A 20,048-nucleotide genomic window follows, 5' to 3' on the forward strand; every position below is an offset into this window, starting at 1 on the left:
GTTTATTTTTAAGAGATGTAATTAAGTTTCAAATACTTAAATAAATTTGATATTTTTAATGTATATGTTACTTTTTTATATTTTTATTATTTCAGATTTTAGCTAAATATTTGTTATTAAAGTAATTTTTATTGTTTTAAATAAAAAATGTTGAATAATACGAAACTTTCATATAAGTAATGATGTAATGTTGTAAACCTACTAGGAAAAAAAATGGATTTATGTAAGTCTATAATTATAGTTTGGAATTATGTAAAATAATTTATATATATATATATATATATATATATGAGAAATATGTTTAAGGAATAAATATGGTGTTATTATTTTACTTTCCTAGTTGGAAGGACAAAAATAAGGAAGGAATATCATATTTTTTTACAAACCATATTTCTATTTGAAAGTTCTTTTATATATTTAATTTAAATATATTGATGGTTACCTCATTCATTTTTTTCATCTTTTCATGACCTCGATTGTGAATTATGTATATCAAGTATTTATTTTATGAAATTGTTGGTAATTTCAAATTCTGAACAACTTCAATTTTTTTATATTTAATAAGCGTATAACAATTATGTAATATACTTATCCATTTACTACTTACAATAATTTGATATATTTTTTAAGAAGTTAACACGGATCTCACCCTATTATTAACATTGTTGATTATTTGTTTTACAATGCGAGATTAATTAACCATAATATTAATTCATTGATAGTACCAAAACCTTAAATAAAAAAATCATATTTTTCCTTACCTTAAAAAAAAAGTAATGAATGGTGTTAGGAATGAATAATGAATAAAGTGTGTGGTACCTCACCCACGACATAATAAAAGGAATTTTTTTTTTTAATTTTGAAAAAAAAAATGTAAAAAACATTTGCTTTCTCAAAAGAGTACAAAAAAATAATAAGAAAAAAAAAGGTTGTTTTCGAAATTAAGCTCGTATTCTTTCTATATTTATTTCAAAAACACAAAAAATCCTAAACAAACATTCTATCTTTACCTTGGCATTATTTCCACCTTTAAAAAGTTTTCATGATGATTAATGGTATGTTTTAGTATCTGAATATTAAAAGAATTGTTAAATATGATTTATGTTTATTTACATGGATATTTTGAGTGAAAACACAAACCAAAATATTTGGGCAAATTTTGATGAAATAAATACATTTTAACTCATTCATATATGATTTTTTTTAAATTCAAAAGATTAACTCATGTATTAAAAATATAATTTTTTTCATTTGCATGTATGTGATAACTTGATTTCTAAATGATTAATTTATATTTATTATTGGTCATTCTTTTAGTCTAGTGTAAATATGGAATAAAATAACTTAGAACGAGTTTCGAAATTACTCAATTTTGCTTAGGAGTTCGAAAGGGTAAGTGTGGAGTGTGATGAATACATATTTATGTTCCAATTTTAGTGAAAACATCATCAAAATTGTCTGCTAGCATTCTTTGAAGTTCTTATCATTTTGATTAGTATCATGTCACCACAATTGCAAATGCAAATTATCCCAACTTTCCTTGAACAACCATCATGTGATGGATGAGAAATTCGTTGGTCCCAACTATTTGAATAAGGCGAACAATATTGCGAAGAAGTCATACCTCAACAACCACCTACCACGATATCTTTTGAGAGAAGAACTTTGCTCACGGAAACAATTTCACTAACCAACGAAAAACTCATGTCTTATTTCCTCTTCAAAAACAAAACCCTAATCTTCAAACAATAAACTCAAATATTTTTCACCACATAAACTCCTTTCAATTATCATGTATCCATATCAATCTTCGTTTAAGTTATCATGAATGTGAAAAAAGTTACTTCTCATTCACTTATAACTCACGTAGACACTGTATCTTTGATAATTTAGATATTATTATAAAAAAATATCAAATTGAATAAAAATTACAAAAGTTAAAATCATTTTGTCTCAACAAAATAGAGGATATTTTAAATAACTGACAAACATAAGATTTTAATTTTTTATCCTGTTAAATTTCATGCTTCTTTCCATTTAAATGAAATAAAATAAAAATCATCACAGTGTAGTGTTTGCTACCATCACTAACATCAAAATATTAGCTAAATAGAAGTTAGAAAAAAAAAGAAAAAAAGAATACATGCCACGTGTAGGTTATAGAAACCTTGCAATGATACAAAAGCTCCATGACATGTGATGATGCAACATAACAATTGTGATTGCAATCATATTTTTATTATAATTAATACCTTACAAAACAAAACTTTTAACAAAGTTTAATAATGAACAAGTCAAACTAAAGGCATGACCAACTTTATTATATATATATATTATTTCTAACCTAAAACTTTTACATTATTTGCTTTTAAATAAAATAGTTTAGTTTACTAATAAAATTTTAAAAAAATTATAAAACAAAAAATGAAAATCATTATTTAGTTTGCACTTTTTTTATGGAGTAAGAAGATTTGGAAAGGAAGTTGAAACTAATTCGATTATATAAAAATATTATCGATAAACATGTAATATAATTAATTATTTTTTAATATGTCTTATATTAAAATTAAAATACTAAATTAATAAATAAAATTACATTAATTAATTAAAATTTATTTTTAATAGATTTTATTCTGAAATATCATTTTTATTTATTAAAATTTTATAATAATTTTGTATTTTATTTTAGATTTGACTTTAATTTTAATTTAAATTTTTGAAATTTATTTTTATTACATTGAATTATTTTTAAAAAGTATTTTATAAATTATCTTTAAATAAAGATTTATTCCATCACATAAATCGAATCTACTACAAAATTTATTCTCATTTTCTACTCTCCTCCTCTTGATTAAGATAACCTCTCTCTCTCTCTCTCTCTCTCTCTCTCAAAATTAGTAAAAATGTTTTCCTTTAATATTATTCTCTGTATTTTCTTATTGATATAGTTGAGAACCCAACACTTAATTCACTGATTATTTTCATTTCCTCCTTTGTCTCTCGTTTTCCCTAAATTTAAAATAAAATATGCACCTATTGTAAGTTGGATTTTTCTGATGTCTTGTGCTTCTGGCTTTAACTTTTGGACTTTAATTTAGACTATTGCATACACATACCAAGAAGAAGATACACTTTAAGTGATTGATTACAGAGTCAGGAGCTTCTAACAAAATGAAACTTTCTGGTCAAACTCTGATTTAAAGCATGACAAGTGTAAATTTGATGGAAATGATGAAATATTCTAAATAATCAGTCTGTCGCACTGCATATTTTATAAAGGTTTAAATCAGAAGTTTAGTAGTCAAATACAGATATACACTTCTTTATTATAACATCTGATTTGATTTTATAGTCTGCAGATTAAAAACCACATTAGCACCTGATCTGATTGTATTAGGTTCTTTTGATTTGACCCCTTTGAAAAAAAAGCATTATATCTAAAAGGAAAATGAAACACTATTTATTGATTTGCATCTGAAATGTTATAGATTTAATGTAGATTATAAATAAGATAAACTTATAAATTAATTTTATAAGATTAAATTAAATTTAAAATTTATTTTCTAAAATAAGAATTATTTAAAATTTATTATTTATTAGCCTATGTGTCAACCACTATTAAATCGTTATGGAATGACTATTAATGTTTAGTTTTATTTTTGAAATATATGTCTTAACATAAAAAATATATTAAATATTTTACATTAATAAAAAATAAAACAAATTTATCATACATAAATAGTATAATTTTGACCTTACTTATAATTACATTAGATTTAAAGCATATGTCTTAATATAAAATTCTATCAAACCTGAATCAAATGGTGTGATTTAGTAAGATGCATAGGTCATCCAGTATATGCTTTCTTGCTATGGAACAACAAAGTTCATCTTACAATGCAAAAAATTCAACAAATAGTTATCCAAAAGAATGTTTGTAGGTTAATTTTAATGATAGTTTTATGAACCAAATGACAGGATTACTTGGCTTCATCACAAGTCACAATCACAATCTGAGTTTCTCAAGCAATGTTGAGAGATAATTACTAAGAACATTGTGTGTTGGGTTTGGGTATTATAATTGATCATATCACTTCTTTTGGCTCTAACCCAATCATAATCATTCAAGCAGTTTATAAATTACTTGTGACGCTAGCAGTTTGGCATGTTTTGGAATAACAGTATACGAAATTGGAACAAAAAAGAAATGAAGATAAGTTCAATTCCCTCCACAAAAATGGTTTTAATTGTTAGGAAGTGCATTTAATTCTAACACAATCCCACAAAATCAAATGAGATTTACATATGCTTATATATTCTAAATTAGTCTTATCTCTAGTTGACGTGAGACTTTCAACACATTTCCTCATGTCGAGGTATATCTATATCGAACGTGAGACTAGACATTAATGGGTGGTTCGATAACGACTCGATAACAAGTGGAACAATATGTGTAACAAATAACAAATATCGTTAGGATAGACTCTAATCATAGTTCTGGTACCATGTTAATAAATGAATTTAAGTCTAACTCAACCCCAAAATCAGTTCTGATAAGTTCAATTCCGGCCCTCCCCCCATAAAAATGGTCTTAATGTCAATCCAAACAACGATTCTTTTGTAGTTCTCAATAACTCGCAAATTTAGCATCTTCATTTCCTTGCAAAACATGAACAGATATATAAGGACAAGAAGAATCCCTCTGGACCAATGACAAAGGGATCCTCTTGTTATTTTAGCATTGCAATTGTCAACACCAACCACTACTGTATTATATATATATATATATACACAAGCCTTTTGAAGGCAAAACCACAAAGGGTAATAAACTCTGCATAAAACATTTGCAATAAGAATGGTGGGAGGCATGAAGATGGAGTTTTCTTGCAAGGACTTGAAGGTGGGAAAATGTGAAGGAGAAAAAGTAGTAGATGGGGAAACCATGCCCTTGGTGCTAGAACCTCCTGCACCTACCAAGAGTGACTTGAAATCCTTGCTCTTGGCTCTGGAGAACAACAAAGACTGGTTTGAGCAAATGATAATCAAGAACAGTGCTGTTCTCCTCAGAGGTTTTGATGTCAGAAATGCTGAGGACTTCAATGAAATCGTAGAAACATGTGGGTGGGAAGACATTCGTTATGTTGGACCAGCACCTCGTACACATATCTACAAAAGGGTGTGGACTGCAAATGAAGGACCTCTCTCAGAGTTCATATACTATCACCATGAAATGGTTCTGGTAAGTCAACTATACATTCACATTAGCACCATCATGTGTCATGCACTTAACCAGTTTCTTGATATCAATATCATATAATCATTTCTAATAAGCACTTTCAAACAGATTTCATGTATTTTGTTTGCAACTCTAATTTCTGTTGTACTAGGAAGTTCCAACCAAAAAATCTGAGATCTTGTTTGACCCAATGATTTTCATCAGTTAATCTGATAATCAATCTGTTTGACCAGGTAGAAACAAAGGTAGTATAGACATAAAACTATGTTTATAAATAATATCACTAATAGACAATGTTTGACAATATTCTCTGCATATTCTTCTTCTCCTGATATTAAAATATTTTGCTTAACTCATCCTTCGTACGTTTGCACACACTATGATTGGGGCAGAAAGTGATGATGTGATGAGAAACTAGCAGTCTGGTTATTTAATAAAAATATTTGAACTGGTATTGTATCCTTGAACAGCAAATGTCAATATCTATTTTTAGTTCATCCGTTACATCATGTAGGAACTTCCATGTTTTTCCTAAACGATCAACACTATAATCTCAATGAAAAAAATGGTAATAAAATTTGTGATTTGATTTCCAGATCAAGGAATATCCCAAGAAAGTGATACTCTTTTGTGAGATACCTCCTCCTGAAGGGGGAGAGACCCCTTTTGTTCCAAGCTTCAAAGTGACAGAAAGGATGATTAAAGAGTTCCCAGAAGAGGTGAAGGAGATGGAGGAGAAGGGTTTGAAGTATTCATTTACAGCTCGTAGTACTCAGAATGATAACTCCTCCATGAGAGGTAGAGGTTGGGAAGATGCCTTTGGGACCACAGATCGCAAAGTAGCTGAGGAAAGGTGTGTTCTTCCTTCAAATGCCAACACAGAATATGAACTAGTTTTGTACATGCATGCATGATCTAAGACTATTTCATCCCTTTCAATCTACACCTGTGATACATTAATAACATGTTGCACAGATATTGGTTCGTTCTACACAAATTCGATCTCAATCCATACAGTAAGGATTGAAAATTCAAGTATGAATCATAAATAAATAAAGAGGAAAACTGATAAATTTATTATTTTAAGATTCCTTAACTCGTGTTTTATTGATGTTGAATTTTTCCATTGTGTTAAAAGAGAAAGTTCATGACACAATACTTACAAGCTTTGATTGAAAAACTGTTGCAGAGCAAAAGCTCTAGGAATGGACATGGAGTGGCTTTCAAATGGGGGGGTGAAGACAATACTTGGACCAAGAAATTTGACCAAGGTATTTGAAGGAAGGAAGGGAAGAAAAATGTGGTTTAACACATTGGTAGGGATGTATGGGAAGGAACTTAGCTCAGCAATGATGGCTGATGGAACAGAGATTCCAGTACATGTAGTGAAAAGATGTGAAGAAATCATTGAAGAAGAGAGCATACAGTTCAAGTGGGAGAAAGGGGATGTTCTCTTCTTTGATAACTATGCTTTGCTTCATGGTAGAAGGCCTTCCCTTCCTCCAAGGAAAGTTCTTGTTGCCACATGCAAGTAATTGGATATTATAGTATTCAAATTATATGCTAAGAGAAAAAGGGTATGGAGGATAAAAGCTATGAATAAGTTTGTCATTTCACCAATATATGACAAGTAAAAACCAGTGTATGCATCATTTCTTGAATAAATAGTTCTCTGCAGAACTTACTTATAAAGCACCACCAAACCAAATAATATGTGAATATTAAGTTGTATACAAAATTGTTAGAATATGTTTGCATGATTATATGTCCAGCAGAGTAATAAATAAATATATATATATATCAATAGCGAGAAATGAAAAATCACACTTTTTCATTTTCTTTTTCAAATACTTTATATTATTATTACGCTGTAGCTAAAGTCTCCAAAAAAAACTATTACTTTGAAAATTTCTAACATCTTGGCACCAAACACTAATCTAGCTAAGTCTCACCACCAAACTTGTTAGCTTGAAAATCAATTAACAAGACAAATTTCTTACACAAAGATTTTGGCATTAGTCATTTGGAGACCTAAACAATGCATTCCATTTCCTAAGTCCCAAAAATCACGACTTTGAAAATATTTCAAATCTTGGCACCAAGCAACCAACCTAACCAAGTTTTACCACCAAATTTGGCTAGCTTGAAAACCAACCAATAAGACAAATTTTTTGCACCAATATTTTGAGAGTAGTCATCTAGGACATAAAGAGTACATTCTTCTCCCTAAGCCTCAAAATCCATGACTTTGAAAAATTTTCAAATCTTGACACCAAGCACCAATCTAGCCAACTCCCACTACCAAACTTGGCTAGCCTGAAAACCAACCAACAAGACAAATTTCTTACACCAAGATTTTTACAATAGTCATTTGGGGACATAAAGAGTGCATTTCAACCCCTAAGTCTTAAAAACCACGACTTTGAAATTTTCCCAAATCTTGGCACTAGAAAGTTTCCAATGGCGACGCCGTCGCTAGCAGCAACAGCAATAGGTGTAGTGGAGAGGCGACGAAATATTTTTCCTAAAAATAACTTAAGGCTCTAGATACCATGTTCAATATAGTAAAACTATGTATGTGATTAATCTCCCTTATGTTGGATATACACATAGGGGTACTCTATTTATAATAGAAGAAATATAAATTAAGCGCAAAATATAAATAAAGAATAATAACAAACTAAAGATAAAAGATAACTAAAGATAAAAGGTAAATATAAAATAAAGATAATATATCTACACTCCCCCCTCATGTTGATGTATATTAATCGTATGTACTAAACATTAATGGATGGTTTGATAACGAGTGAAACAATATGTCCAACAAATAAAAAATATCTCGATAGCGGATGTCACAATAAGCCGAACAAACAAGAAATCTTGCTAGGAGAGACCTTAACGCATAACTCTGATACTATGTTAAAAAGTGGATTAAGCCTAACTCAACCCCAACCTGTAAGATGAAGCTTGTATCCACTTATATACTATGAAATTGTCTTATCTTTGATCGATGTGAAACTTTCAACACTATTAGTGATACACTTATTGGATATTTACGCACATATTAAACCTATGACTTAAAACACTAATTAAAAGAATGGACGAAGAGAGAAAGGAATAAAGGTGAGAAAAAGTATAAAGGATGAAACAAGAAATAAATATGAAGTAAGAAAACTACGGGAAAGAGAAAAAAAACAACTTTTTCTAAAGTTTCTTCCTCATTTTTTTTTTCTTAAAAAGCTAATTTTTCTTTTATTTAAAAGAATAAGATGTTTAACATTTTATTAATTTGTCAGAGAAGGGTATTTAATCTAGGTTCTCCTTTTTAAGGTGCAGAATCCTTTAAAAGTTGTTTAAATACACATTTATAGGATAAAGTACGAGTTAGGTTATAGGTATTTAATACCTATGTCTAAATCTATAATCAGATTTTTAGAGAGAGATGGTGAGGCATTATTTCAGATTTATATTCGAGTTTTCCAAGGAGAAGTAATTTGTGTTCTCCCCCCTTTATATGCTTTTTTGAGAAAAAAGAGGGAGAAGATTGTTAACTTCCTTTTCTCCAACTCAATGACTTTCTCTCGCATATTTTCATGTTACTAGAAATGGCGTAGCTAGTTCAATGGTTCAATATTAGGATCAATAGTAAAAGTAATAAATATGGTGGTAATAATCAAAATATCACAAGGGTGGTTATTATTGATGTAACATTATTGCTAATGTATTGACTATATAATTTGTTATGATATGAAATGAAGACGACTATAATAAAGACAATAAAAATTATGGTGATAATAATTATTAGTTTTTTCATGAAAAAAAAGACAGGAATAAATAAAAATTATGGTGATAATTTGTGATGATATGGGGAAATGAAAACTAAAATAAAGCCAATAAAAATTATGGTCGTAATAATTATCAGTTTCTTCAAGAAAAACAAAAGGTAGGAATAAATAATTTAGTCTTACAACTAAAAGTGAAAACTATATTTCATTTAAAAGTGCTTTACTTAAACAATTTTCTAAAAATTTGTTTTAACTTGACTATAAATCAATTTTCACTTGTAAGGAATATTTTCCTCTTCATATTATTTTATTATCAGACAAGTTTTCATAGTAAGAACATGGCTTGCATGCATACAATAATCCTGCAATGTATTAATCTAAACTACTGCTTTGTTGATATCATATAAGCTTTGATAAAATGGTGTAACATTTTTCCACCAAACCAAAGGGACTTGGGTAGGCAGTAACAAGAGGGTAACATGACAAGGAAAAAAAATGTCTACTTATTGTGAAACAAACATATAACAGGCAACACAACAATGAAGCATGATCTCTAACATAACTACGGTTGTAATGGGAGGCTTCCTACTCTCTTGTTCTCCACCATGTCCACCACTAAACACATTAACTGCCACCTACACATTGCGACTGGGCATGCCACGGCCCCTACCTCGTCCAGAATAGCCATACCCTCCTCCTCTTCCATAATAACCACCCCGGGAACGTCCACCACGGCCGGGGCCTCGACCCCCACGGCCACCCCGGTGTCTCACAAAATCCCCAAATGTCTACACCACAAATAAAAAAAAAAGAATTGAATATTGTTCCCAAAATATAAAATCCATGAGAGATAGAACAAACCTCAGTATCAATCTTGATTTGTTCAGAGTATCTAGTCCTTCCATTCTGTGGAGCATTATCATGCACATTGGAAGAGAGTGAATCAAAGAAATCATCCTTGTTATAAATAGGCTGCAAAACCATGAAAAGCATAGTCAAAGCCATGACAGAAAGACCAGATACAATACATTTAGGTCAAACCTGAATTCACATCAAGCTGTGCACTAGATATACATTACCTTAACCTCAAAGTTTGATAAATCTTCAACGTCTTCTTCTTGATAATCTTCATCAAAGGCATTTCCTTCCCCATCCTTGTCTTTTGAATGAGACTTATTTTTACCAAGATGACCCCAAACTTCATCCTTATTGAACTTCTCATTCATTGCCATGAAATCAAAATCTTCGGTGAATTTTGTGACTGGGCGCGAACCCTGCGGTAGCAAAGCATTAATTAAATTTTCATGAAGTCAACTGAACATTACAATCATAAAGGGTATTTGGAAGAGATTATTTGGGTTATCTTATGACATTAAGTGTTTCGGACAGTTTATGATACATTCAAAAGCTATTTTTAAGCTAATTTCAGTAGGCTCTTTAGAATAACTTTAGAAGAAAAAAAAACTTACATCTTGCATGCAAATAATTTAAGCCTACTTCCTCTTTGTAACATATGCCTAAGTAGTTACATGATAAGCACTTATTGAATAACTGTTTCATTAAGCTCTCTACCCAAATGCACCCTTAATCTTTATCAAAAGAGAAAGTATTTTAAAAATGACAATTTGTCTAGTAGATATATTTAATGGTGGAACAATTACTTGAAAGAGGGCAAATATTATGGGATATTTCATTGTTTACACGCTTAAAATAAGTGAAAAATGTTGTATGAAATGAAACCCAAAACTAACAACCCTTTAACAATCCAAACCACCAGTCCCCACCCCACTTCAAAACAGGAAAACTTTTAAATCTCTGAATCATCCGATACATCCCAATTTCTTTTGATATACGCCATTTTAAAACCCAACATATGTAAGTGAAACAGTAAATTGACCATTACCCCAGCTCCTCTTCCTCTTCCACGTCCTCTGTAACTATAGCCATGATGAGATTGGGTAGGAACACCACCCGGCTTAAAAAAATGCAACCACATGTCAGAAGTCATTCTCAATAAAAAGAATATACAGTAAATAAGATGAGTCAATACAATGAAAGATTCATACTTGTGATCTCAAGTTTTAATCACTCGGTGCTAATTTTATTATTTAATAAAAGCACATAGCAAACAGATTAAGAAAGGTTCATCAATCATCGTAATTCATGAAAGGTAAATGCCAATTAAAACCATAGAAAAAACAGATCAAATCCTACATCCAATTCTTTGCAAAAGTGAAGAAAAAAGAGTTGTTGGTCAGGAGGAAAAGGGCTTGTAGGTTATCTAAATTACAGGGAAAAATTGCCGTGCATTCCTGATTTTACCAAAGCATAGCTTGAAGGACAGGTCCAGTGTGACTTGACATGGAAGATCAAATTTCCACATAATTGTCATATTTGCAGCATTTGAACTGATTAAATGTACATTCAACTTCGGTAAACTCAACTCCGCATGAAAACTCATGCTTGTATTTATAAAAGCACATTTGATAAAAGGTGAAAAATACAACTTTTGAATTTGTTGAAAATTTTATATTAAGTTTTACTACAAATTTCGAGTTTAGATAAAAGATTACAAATGTATTAAGATTTCAAACATAACCCTGACCAAAATCAATTATGCACAATCAAATTCACAGTCATCTAAACACACTAAATATCTTTGGATAATAAGATTACTCCAGTTAAATCACAAGATTCTAGTCTCCACTATGTCACCATATTGTATAAAGCATATAAGAATGGGAAAAACCACCACAAGTGTGTGTGTGTGTGAACGTCTGCATGCATAAATTGATAGATCATAGAAGGATACCCTGTGACTAGGCCGTGAGGTTACTGGCAAAGGCAGAATTGGTGGTTGAATAGCAGCAGAAACTGGAAGAGATGTCTCAGGAGATGATGGTGATGATACTTGAACCACTTCAACATCCTTATGAGATGCTTGCGAAGGCTGAGCTGAAGAAACTGTAGTTGGTCCATGTTGCATCAATTGACCTGGGGTTATCAGAGAAGGAGCTGATGGTTCTGCATGGATAGAAGTTGATGATCCAACAACAGCAGGAGACAACTGGGATACAGTTTGATAAGGCAAACTTGAACCTGAAATTGCATTTGGTTTATTGGAGATTGGTGGCACGAAAGCATTAATATCAGGACCAGAATTGGTCAGGGAAGTCAGTGATGGTATGTTAGCAGCTAAACTGACTGCTGAAGTTGAAACATTGGGTGCCTTGTTTGTTACTGATACTGGTAAAATTTCAGAAGCAAGTGTTGCAGAGGGCACCGGAGATAACGCAGAAGACGCATGTGGTAAAGCAGAAGGTGCAAGAGGCAAAGCAGAAGGTGCAGGAGGCAAAGTAGAAGGTGCAGAGGGCAAAGCAGAAGGAGCAGGAGGCAAAGAAGAAGGTGCAGGAGGCAAAGCAGATGGTGCAGGAGGCAAAGTAGATGGTGCTGAAGGCAATGAAGAAGATGTTACACTAGGGATATTAGTACTCACAGGTAGCAAAGACGATGGTAATTCTGGCAAATTAGAAGATACAGTAGGTAAAGGACTGAAATTGGGATACTGCATTGGCTGCTGCATAGATGAAGGCATTGATAAACCAGGTGGAGGTTGAAGCAGAGACTGTTGGTGTAAATGAGGAAGCCCGTTTGGGGCACCATAATATCCTTGCCAATACATTGGCATAGCAAGTCTACCACCATTTGTATTTGGAGCAGTTGGAGAAGCTCCCCATGATCCTATGTTAGGTTGATACAAAGGCAAGGGCCCTTGAAAATTTGACCCAGGATGTCCAAGCTGGGGGTTATGAGAGCTAAGATCAGTCAAAGACCCACTTACTGCAGAAGGCAAACTTGTAGATGTGGTGACTGGGCGAGGATAGTGAGACTGTAAAGGCATTTCCATGTAATTAGGATAAGATTAATTCAACTGATTCAATATACAGACAATTTTTTTTCATCAACCTGAATAATAGCTGGGTCATTGTTGACTTGTGGGGTAGGCTGGACAGGTGGAGAAGATTTAACCTGTAAATCCTACACAAAAAAATAAGACAGATGCCTCAGCTGATCTGTTTCGTATATAATATCCACACAGCAAAAGTATAAACAAAGCCTTTATCGGGTAATTAGATACACTCATAAAATAGATTAGAAAATCAGGATCAGCCTTCAAATATTCCGTCTCCCAGTATATGCATCACATATTCTAAAACCAAGTTGTACAAAAGCATTACAAAATAACACACAAGTGACATGCCATTGTTTCTAATGTGCACTCAAATAAAATCAAGTACCAAAACATTGAATATATAGAAAACCACTTGTAATAATTCCATGCATAATACCTTGATGTCAGTCCCACGGAAAAGTATATACTCGTAGACTTTGTCACCAGGAGGAATCTGTGGGCCATCCTTTTTCCTTCCTTCTGTTCCAAATGATCGCACTGCAACACAAAAAACAGAATTATCACTCTGCCAATCCAACCCATTATAGTAAACAACATATTTAGAAGATAAAATTTGAAACTGCAATAATCCACAAGGTTGCATGAAAATCTGGCAAATATTGAAAGCTATTGATCAACAGTTCTACAAATATGAAACATAAGCACAGAACATAACCTTCATAACTAGTGCATAAATTTTGCTTAATGTGTTTTAAAAATATGAAACATAAGCACAGAATATAACCTTCATAACTAGAGCATAAATTTTGCTTAATGTGTTTTTTATTTCTTTTTAACAGTAATGGGTTCAGCTTCCAGCCAATACTTATACATACATATAGTAATGGCCTCAACTTCCAACCAATATTTATACTCCTAAATAACAAAAAGGTATACTTGAGCAAACATTACATCCATTTTCAACAAGATATAACATCAATCTTCTTACATGAGTATACGTTAATGCTGAAAAAAAAAACTAAACAAATACACATATATAAAGAGAGAGAGAGAGAGAGAGTACTCAATGAAAAACCATTTCATAGTTATAAATCCCAAATAGTGGCAAGGATAGCCCACCTCCAATACCACTATAGCAGGATAGTGGATGACCGGTATTCTGAAATTTTTATTAATATTGCTTTTTTGTTTATTATATTATATGTTATGCTTTAAATAAAAACAAGAAAAAAACTTCATGTTAAACAAGGCTGAAATAGAGGTCTAACAGACCAAAAACAACAAAAAAGGAAAAAAAAATTAAAGATATTTAGGCCACTGGCCAAATTCCCCCAACCCCAACCCTTTGTTTGACACAAGAGCTATGCATTGCATCCTGCATATCACCCATATTATAGAAGATTCAATCGTATATAGAGGAGAGACAAATGCAGACAACATCACTGAGTGGGCACGACACAACGGCTCTATGGCGTGTGGCACAATAACGGCTCTATGGCGTGTGGCACGACACAACGGCTCTATGGCGTGTGGCACGACACAACGGCTCTATGGCATGTGGCACGACACAACGGCTCTATGGCGTGTGGCACGACACAACGGCTCTAGGGCGTGTGGCACGACACAACGGCTCTATGGCGTGTGGCACGACACAACGGCTCTATGGCGTGTGGCACGACACAACGGCTCTATGGCGTGTGGCACGACACAACGGCTCTATGGGGTGTGGCACGACACAACGGCTCTATGGCGTGTGGCACGACACAACGACTCTATGGCGTGTGGCACGACACAACGGCTCTATGGCGTGTGGCACGACACAACGGCTCTATGGCGTGTGGCACGACACAACGGCTCTATGGCGTGTGGCACGACACAACGGCTCTATGGCGTGTGGCACGACACAACGGCTCTATGGCGTGTGGCTCGACACAACAACTCTATTGCATTTGGCAAGACAAAATTGCTATATGGCGTGTGGCAGAAGAAAACTGCTCTATAGCATCTGGCACGACACAGCTGCTTCATGGAGCATGGCATGACACAACAACTCTATAGAATGTGGCACATTACAACAGCTCTATGATGCATGGCCCAACACAACATCTCTATGGTACGTGGCACGATAAACGACTCTATGGCATGTGGCTCGACACATTTATGGTGTGTGGCACGATACATTGGCTCTATGGCATGTGGCACAACACAACAGCTCTTTGGCCTGTGGCGTGACACAACAACTGTATGGCGTGTGGCACTCAGCTTAATAGTGTGTGACACAACACAATGGCTCAGCTTAATAGCTTGTGACATGACACAACGCTCAATGTGATGACAATCCTGGAATACAGATATGTATGTAAATTACCATTCTCTCATTAACATTAATACTTCAAACATGAAAGGGAAAAATATGAATCTTCGCTCTTTAATCCAGTGCCTTAGATTTTGGAAGCTGCTTCATTAATATAACAGTACTGGACTATCTGATTTTGCTCCTTTTAGCATTGCACATGATTCTCACCGGCTGACAACTTAGGGATTTTTAGTTACTCCTTACATTTATCAATCATTAAGATTTCCAGTATTCTGGAATGCAACAAATGTACAATCAACAAAAGCAAGCACCAAAAAACAAAGTCCAAGAATTACGAAAGTCAAACCTAGTTCCATGTTCAAGTGAGAGTCACATGCTAACATTAACAGAAGGATAATTTAGATACTACAACAGAAATAGATTAAAACAACAAAACTCGCCAAGACACGTCAGTAAAAGAAGCAACCCCAGAAGCTACAGGGTGAAAAAAAATCAAAAGACCCTTCGTAGCTTCTCAACAGAAGGCCCTCAAAAGCTATCAAAAGTTCAGAACAATTCCTTCATTGTGGCAAGAATTCAAACTCGAGACAAAGCCCACTCTTCAGAATTAAATAATTAAAATAACCATAAGAAATATCAAATTTAGACGGAGATTTCAGAGATCTGAAACCAAAAGAACCAAATTAAACTGAAAATGAACAAAACCCAGAAAGGATTAAGGGAAATTCGTCGGGGGAAAAAAGTGGGTAGCAGCAGAATACCGTTTCTAAGGCCAATACTGGACTCTTCAGTGTTGATGTTGTAGAGAATGCCTTCGTATCTGATCTCACTCTTAGAGGTCAAGCTTATCAAGCTCCCAATGTAGGAATCGGCAGCGGAACTCGATCGAGAAGCGCTCTCAGACGCCATAATCACAAACGGATCAGATTAGGATTTGGGTTCTGGGGCCTCTTGTTAGAAGCCTCTTTAATCTAATCGGTCTCAAGTTTCAACTCAGGTGATGGGATGTGTGAGCCAGACGATGCATTAGGGTTTGAGTTTTATACTTTGATCTTAGCTTTCAATGTAAACGATATAATAACTCGTTTATAACACAATCAGTTACAAATTATATTATTAGGATTTTTTAATGTGTTTTCCAAATTTTATCTGAATATATATTAGTATATGTATATAAATTCTTAAAATATATTAAAATTATAACAAATATTTGTCTTATATGTGAAAAAATTGAATCAGATTAATTAAGAACAATATTTAATTGTATTAATTTTATTTAAGTGTGCAGATAGATAATTATTGTCCTATGAACTATTGGATTCTCCATACAATTTATAAAAGTCAAAGAATAGAGAAAAGAATAACGCTATAAATTGTATACAATAATTTTTCTATTTAATATTTATTCACTTAGGTACTCTAAAAAGAAGAACATAATAACAATGGAGGTCTTTTTTTCTACACCTCACCAATATCAGGTTGCACTTCCAACTTTTATTAATTTTTGTTACAAATTGTAGAAAGAATCTTTGACTCAGCTTGAAATTTTGTTTCCTCCTTGTGCCTCCTCTCTCTCATTTGCCTTCATTTTCGTTTGTCCCATTTCATTCTCAGTTCAATGTTGTGCTTTCTGTTCTCGCACTTTATCCTCTGTTCTCGCACTTTATCCTCTAAACTTCACCCTCGTGTTCTCGCTCGCGGCAAAGCCTTCTCCATTGTGGTCGTCATTCTCTGTAGGTCCTCTATCATGGATGGTGGTGAGGTTCTCCCCTGGTGTGCGGTGCTTCTTCCTCTTGTGTTTCGTCTTCGCATAGCTTGGCATCCAGGTTAGTAGTGCTTCTTTCCTCAGCCTCGTTACATGCTTTAAGGATTGTATGATGGATAGTTGAATGCATGAAATTAGATGAAACCGATCAGTAGAAGTGGTGGTAGATAATCTGAATGTCGTATTTATGCTTGGATTTGCAGGGACGAGCCTCAGAGGCCTTAATCGCACTTCGAACAGCAGTTAAGGCCTCGCTGATGTTCGAACGCCGGTTAAGGCCCTGTCATAAGTCGAAGTTCGACAACCCTTAATCAGCCTTCTAATGTCGACGAGCCCTTAACCGCATTTTGAACGTTGGTTAAGGATTTTTAGAGCTCAGTGTTTACCTTGGATGTTGGTTTCACCACCTTCCTCTTCCCATCAACCATAACACCCACCACCAACATCTGAGACCACTACCAACACGTCAGGACCACCACCAAAACGTCGGGCCATCACGGTACCACAAAATGGAAGCACCACAACCAGAAAAGCTCTCGCACCAAGCTCACACACAAAAACACAACACAAGAACAAGTGAGTGTCGAAGAAGGGGGTGTAAGGTTTATACCAGTAGCAGCAATTATTGTAGGTTGTTGGAATCAAACCAACATCATTTACTCATGATCACAGGTGCATAAGTTCATTTAATGAAAGGCAAAAGAGTCCAATAGAAGGTACAAGTTGATATTAATGATGTAGGGAAAAGCTCTCATAAGAATAAGGTATATGTCACTTGGGTAATAAGCGAAGTATTTTTATGAAACCAGAGAACCATTTCTTCTTTAATTTTTAAATGTATGTATTGAGTAACTCATTTTAATGTTTTAGTGAACTTAAAAGCGCATAAATCAATATTGATAATGTTTTTGTTGGATTAAATATATATTGTGAAGTTTGAAAAATACTTTAAATATTTGATTTCAAATATACTTATCCTTTCGTGGAGTATTCATCTTTTTTCGGAATATTTGTCTTTCTTAAGCGGGTAGGGATTTTGTTTGTAGAAGATATATTGATGTTTAAGTAAGTCGAGTGTCTCAACAAGTAATAAATGCATTAATTTATTAATGTGATTAATATACCTCATAGAATGTGTTATTTATACTACTTTACATGGACACTTACTTGGATGGGTTTGGACCATATGTCCCAACTACTTGTTAATCTCATATTATTATAGTTGATTGTAGATAATACAATTAGTGCAATGTCATCTTGGTCGAACAAGTAGGGACCAAATACATGTTAGCTCAGTAGACTAACATGTTCTCGGTCATGGACAACTCTTATTGAGTCTAAGGGTAACTTGGTCATATATACTATAGATAAACACCAAATGGACAAAAAATCAATAGTGATTTTCTCGTTATGCAATTATCATATAATTGTTTAAGCGATATGGCTTCGTGTAATGAGCCATCAACTATAGAGTCTACCTCAAATTTAAGACTATTCTTATCTTTCTTTAAAACTTCAAGTTTTGGTTTGAGCGAGGAGTTATATTACTTCATTGACCATTTAAACTCTTGTGCATTAGTACTTTTTACATGTAATGAGAGTTACTACTTGAATCTTTCTTGATAGAATCTCCTCCAAGCATAGCTCTGATGGAAGAGACTCCAGACTTGAGAATCAGTGGCTGAACTCCATATACAGCAAAATTGAATGAAAATGAAGGTGTTTGATGTGATTTAAGTGAAGGTATGGTGTGTGTATGAAGCTTCACAGCTCAGAAGATCTTCCTACTAAAGAAGGAAGCTAGAGGAAAGTGAGAGAATTTGAAAACAAGGTCTCACCAAAGAGTAAAAGAAGTTGGAAATGTAGTTCAACAACATTTCATTATACTCAAAAGTGAGAAAATACAATGGTTAGGCTCTCTTATTTATGTGTAAAGAGGAGCCTCTAATATGATCCAATTTCCTTCCAAATTTCAAATAAATCTAGTTGGATAGGTCAGTTGGCGACACACATGGCCCATGCTTGCTCACATGGACAATCAAACTCACATGTGGAAATTGCCACTCGTAGGTGTTGGAAAATGCCACTAATCTTATCGAAGATTACACAAGTATTCTCACAACTTCTAGTTTACAATGAGTATTTCACTACTCCTAATTTACAATGAGTATTCTCACCACTCGTGGTATTCTTTACAAGTTTTTAAAGTTGTTGTTAAACGCTCGACCTTGTAAATGATTTTAAATAATGAATACTTTTCACATGCTATTCAGAATGTTCACTACAATGTTTGTAAGAACTTCATTTTTAATGAACAATCATTTAGTATGGGAAGCTCTTACATTTAAAAGTAAAATGTAACTGCAGGTTTTATGATAGAAGCATTGAGACAGAAGTAAACAATAAATGACGGATTTTTTTATACTTCGATTATAAGGCTATTGTACAAAAGATGACCAAGATCATACTATGTAGAGTAGTTACATCATCTCGATCAATATTTAAAATTGACATTACAATAGGAAAATTAATGTGAAGAGAGCCACGTCCTAAACATTCCTAAATTAAAGTTAACTTATTCGACACAAACTTATTCGGGTAAAGGCCTATGAGGAAAGGTATATAAGAAGGTGTTACTTATAAGGTAAGGATGAGTTATTATTATTATAATTCTAAACATGTTTGATTTAAATTATTGATTTGAGTATCGAAATATCTGTGCAGCACCACCCCATACATCTTGATAAAAGAAGTGAGCATCTTAGAGAAAGAAGTAGAAAAGCATAAGTTCTTGTGAGAACATTTTGTTCTTGTTGGAAGTCCCACATCGATTAGAGATAAGACCAATTTATAGTATATATTTGGGTGCAGACCTTACCTTACAAGCCGATTTTGGGGGTTGAGTTAGGCTTAAAGTCTATTTCGTAACATGATATCAGAGTCAGGTTAGAGTCTATCCTAGAGATAATTGTTGTTTGGTGGACATATTGTTCTACCCGCTATTGGATCGCTATTAGACCACCCATTAATAT

The 20,048-nt window shown here is 33.4% G+C and overlaps 2 protein-coding genes across 2 annotated transcripts; one reads left to right on the forward strand and one right to left on the reverse strand.

Annotated features, from left to right (window-relative positions):
- The first annotated feature begins 4,841 nt into the window (after positions 1-4,841).
- Positions 4,842-6,850, forward strand: LOC124844060 (clavaminate synthase-like protein At3g21360). The gene is made up of 3 exons (XM_047320917.2): positions 4,842-5,239; positions 5,833-6,089; positions 6,426-6,850. Exons 1-3 carry the CDS (start codon positions 4,856-4,858, stop codon positions 6,769-6,771), a joined length of 987 nt encoding a protein of 328 aa, XP_047176873.1. The 5' UTR covers positions 4,842-4,855; the 3' UTR covers positions 6,772-6,850.
- Positions 6,851-9,393: 2,543 nt separating this feature from the next.
- Positions 9,394-16,308, reverse strand: DCP5 (decapping 5). The gene is made up of 8 exons (XM_047320892.2): positions 16,013-16,308; positions 13,371-13,471; positions 12,988-13,059; positions 11,834-12,910; positions 10,925-10,996; positions 10,101-10,295; positions 9,883-9,993; positions 9,394-9,809 (listed from the first exon to the last, which is right to left on the reverse strand). The coding sequence occupies exons 1-8, from the start codon at positions 16,158-16,160 to the stop codon at positions 9,657-9,659; spliced, it is 1,929 nt and encodes a 642-aa protein (XP_047176848.1). The 5' UTR covers positions 16,161-16,308; the 3' UTR covers positions 9,394-9,656.
- Positions 16,309-20,048: the final 3,740 nt, after the last annotated feature.

The sequence above is a fragment of the Vigna umbellata genome, chromosome 3, assembly GCF_029865625.1.
Source record: "Vigna umbellata cultivar VRB3 chromosome 3, Vumbellata_1.0, whole genome shotgun sequence".
NCBI lineage: Eukaryota > Viridiplantae > Streptophyta > Magnoliopsida > Fabales > Fabaceae > Vigna > Vigna umbellata.

Coding starts and splice junctions, on each gene's coding strand:
- DCP5 (XM_047320892.2), bottom strand. CDS start 16,160: ATGGCGTCTGAGAGCGCTTCTCGATCGAGTTCCGCTGCCGATTCCTAC. Junction 13,472..16,012: donor CAGTATTGGCCTTAGAAACG/GTATTCTGCTGC, acceptor TTTGTGTTGCAG/TGCGATCATTTGGAACAGAA. Junction 12,911..12,987: donor ATGACCCAGCTATTATTCAG/GTTGATGAAAAA, acceptor ATGCCTTTACAG/TCTCACTATCCTCGCCCAGT.
- LOC124844060 (XM_047320917.2), top strand. CDS start 4,856: ATGGTGGGAGGCATGAAGATGGAGTTTTCTTGCAAGGACTTGAAGGTG. Junction 5,240..5,832: donor ATCACCATGAAATGGTTCTG/GTAAGTCAACTA, acceptor TTTGATTTCCAG/ATCAAGGAATATCCCAAGAA. Junction 6,090..6,425: donor CGCAAAGTAGCTGAGGAAAG/GTGTGTTCTTCC, acceptor AAACTGTTGCAG/AGCAAAAGCTCTAGGAATGG.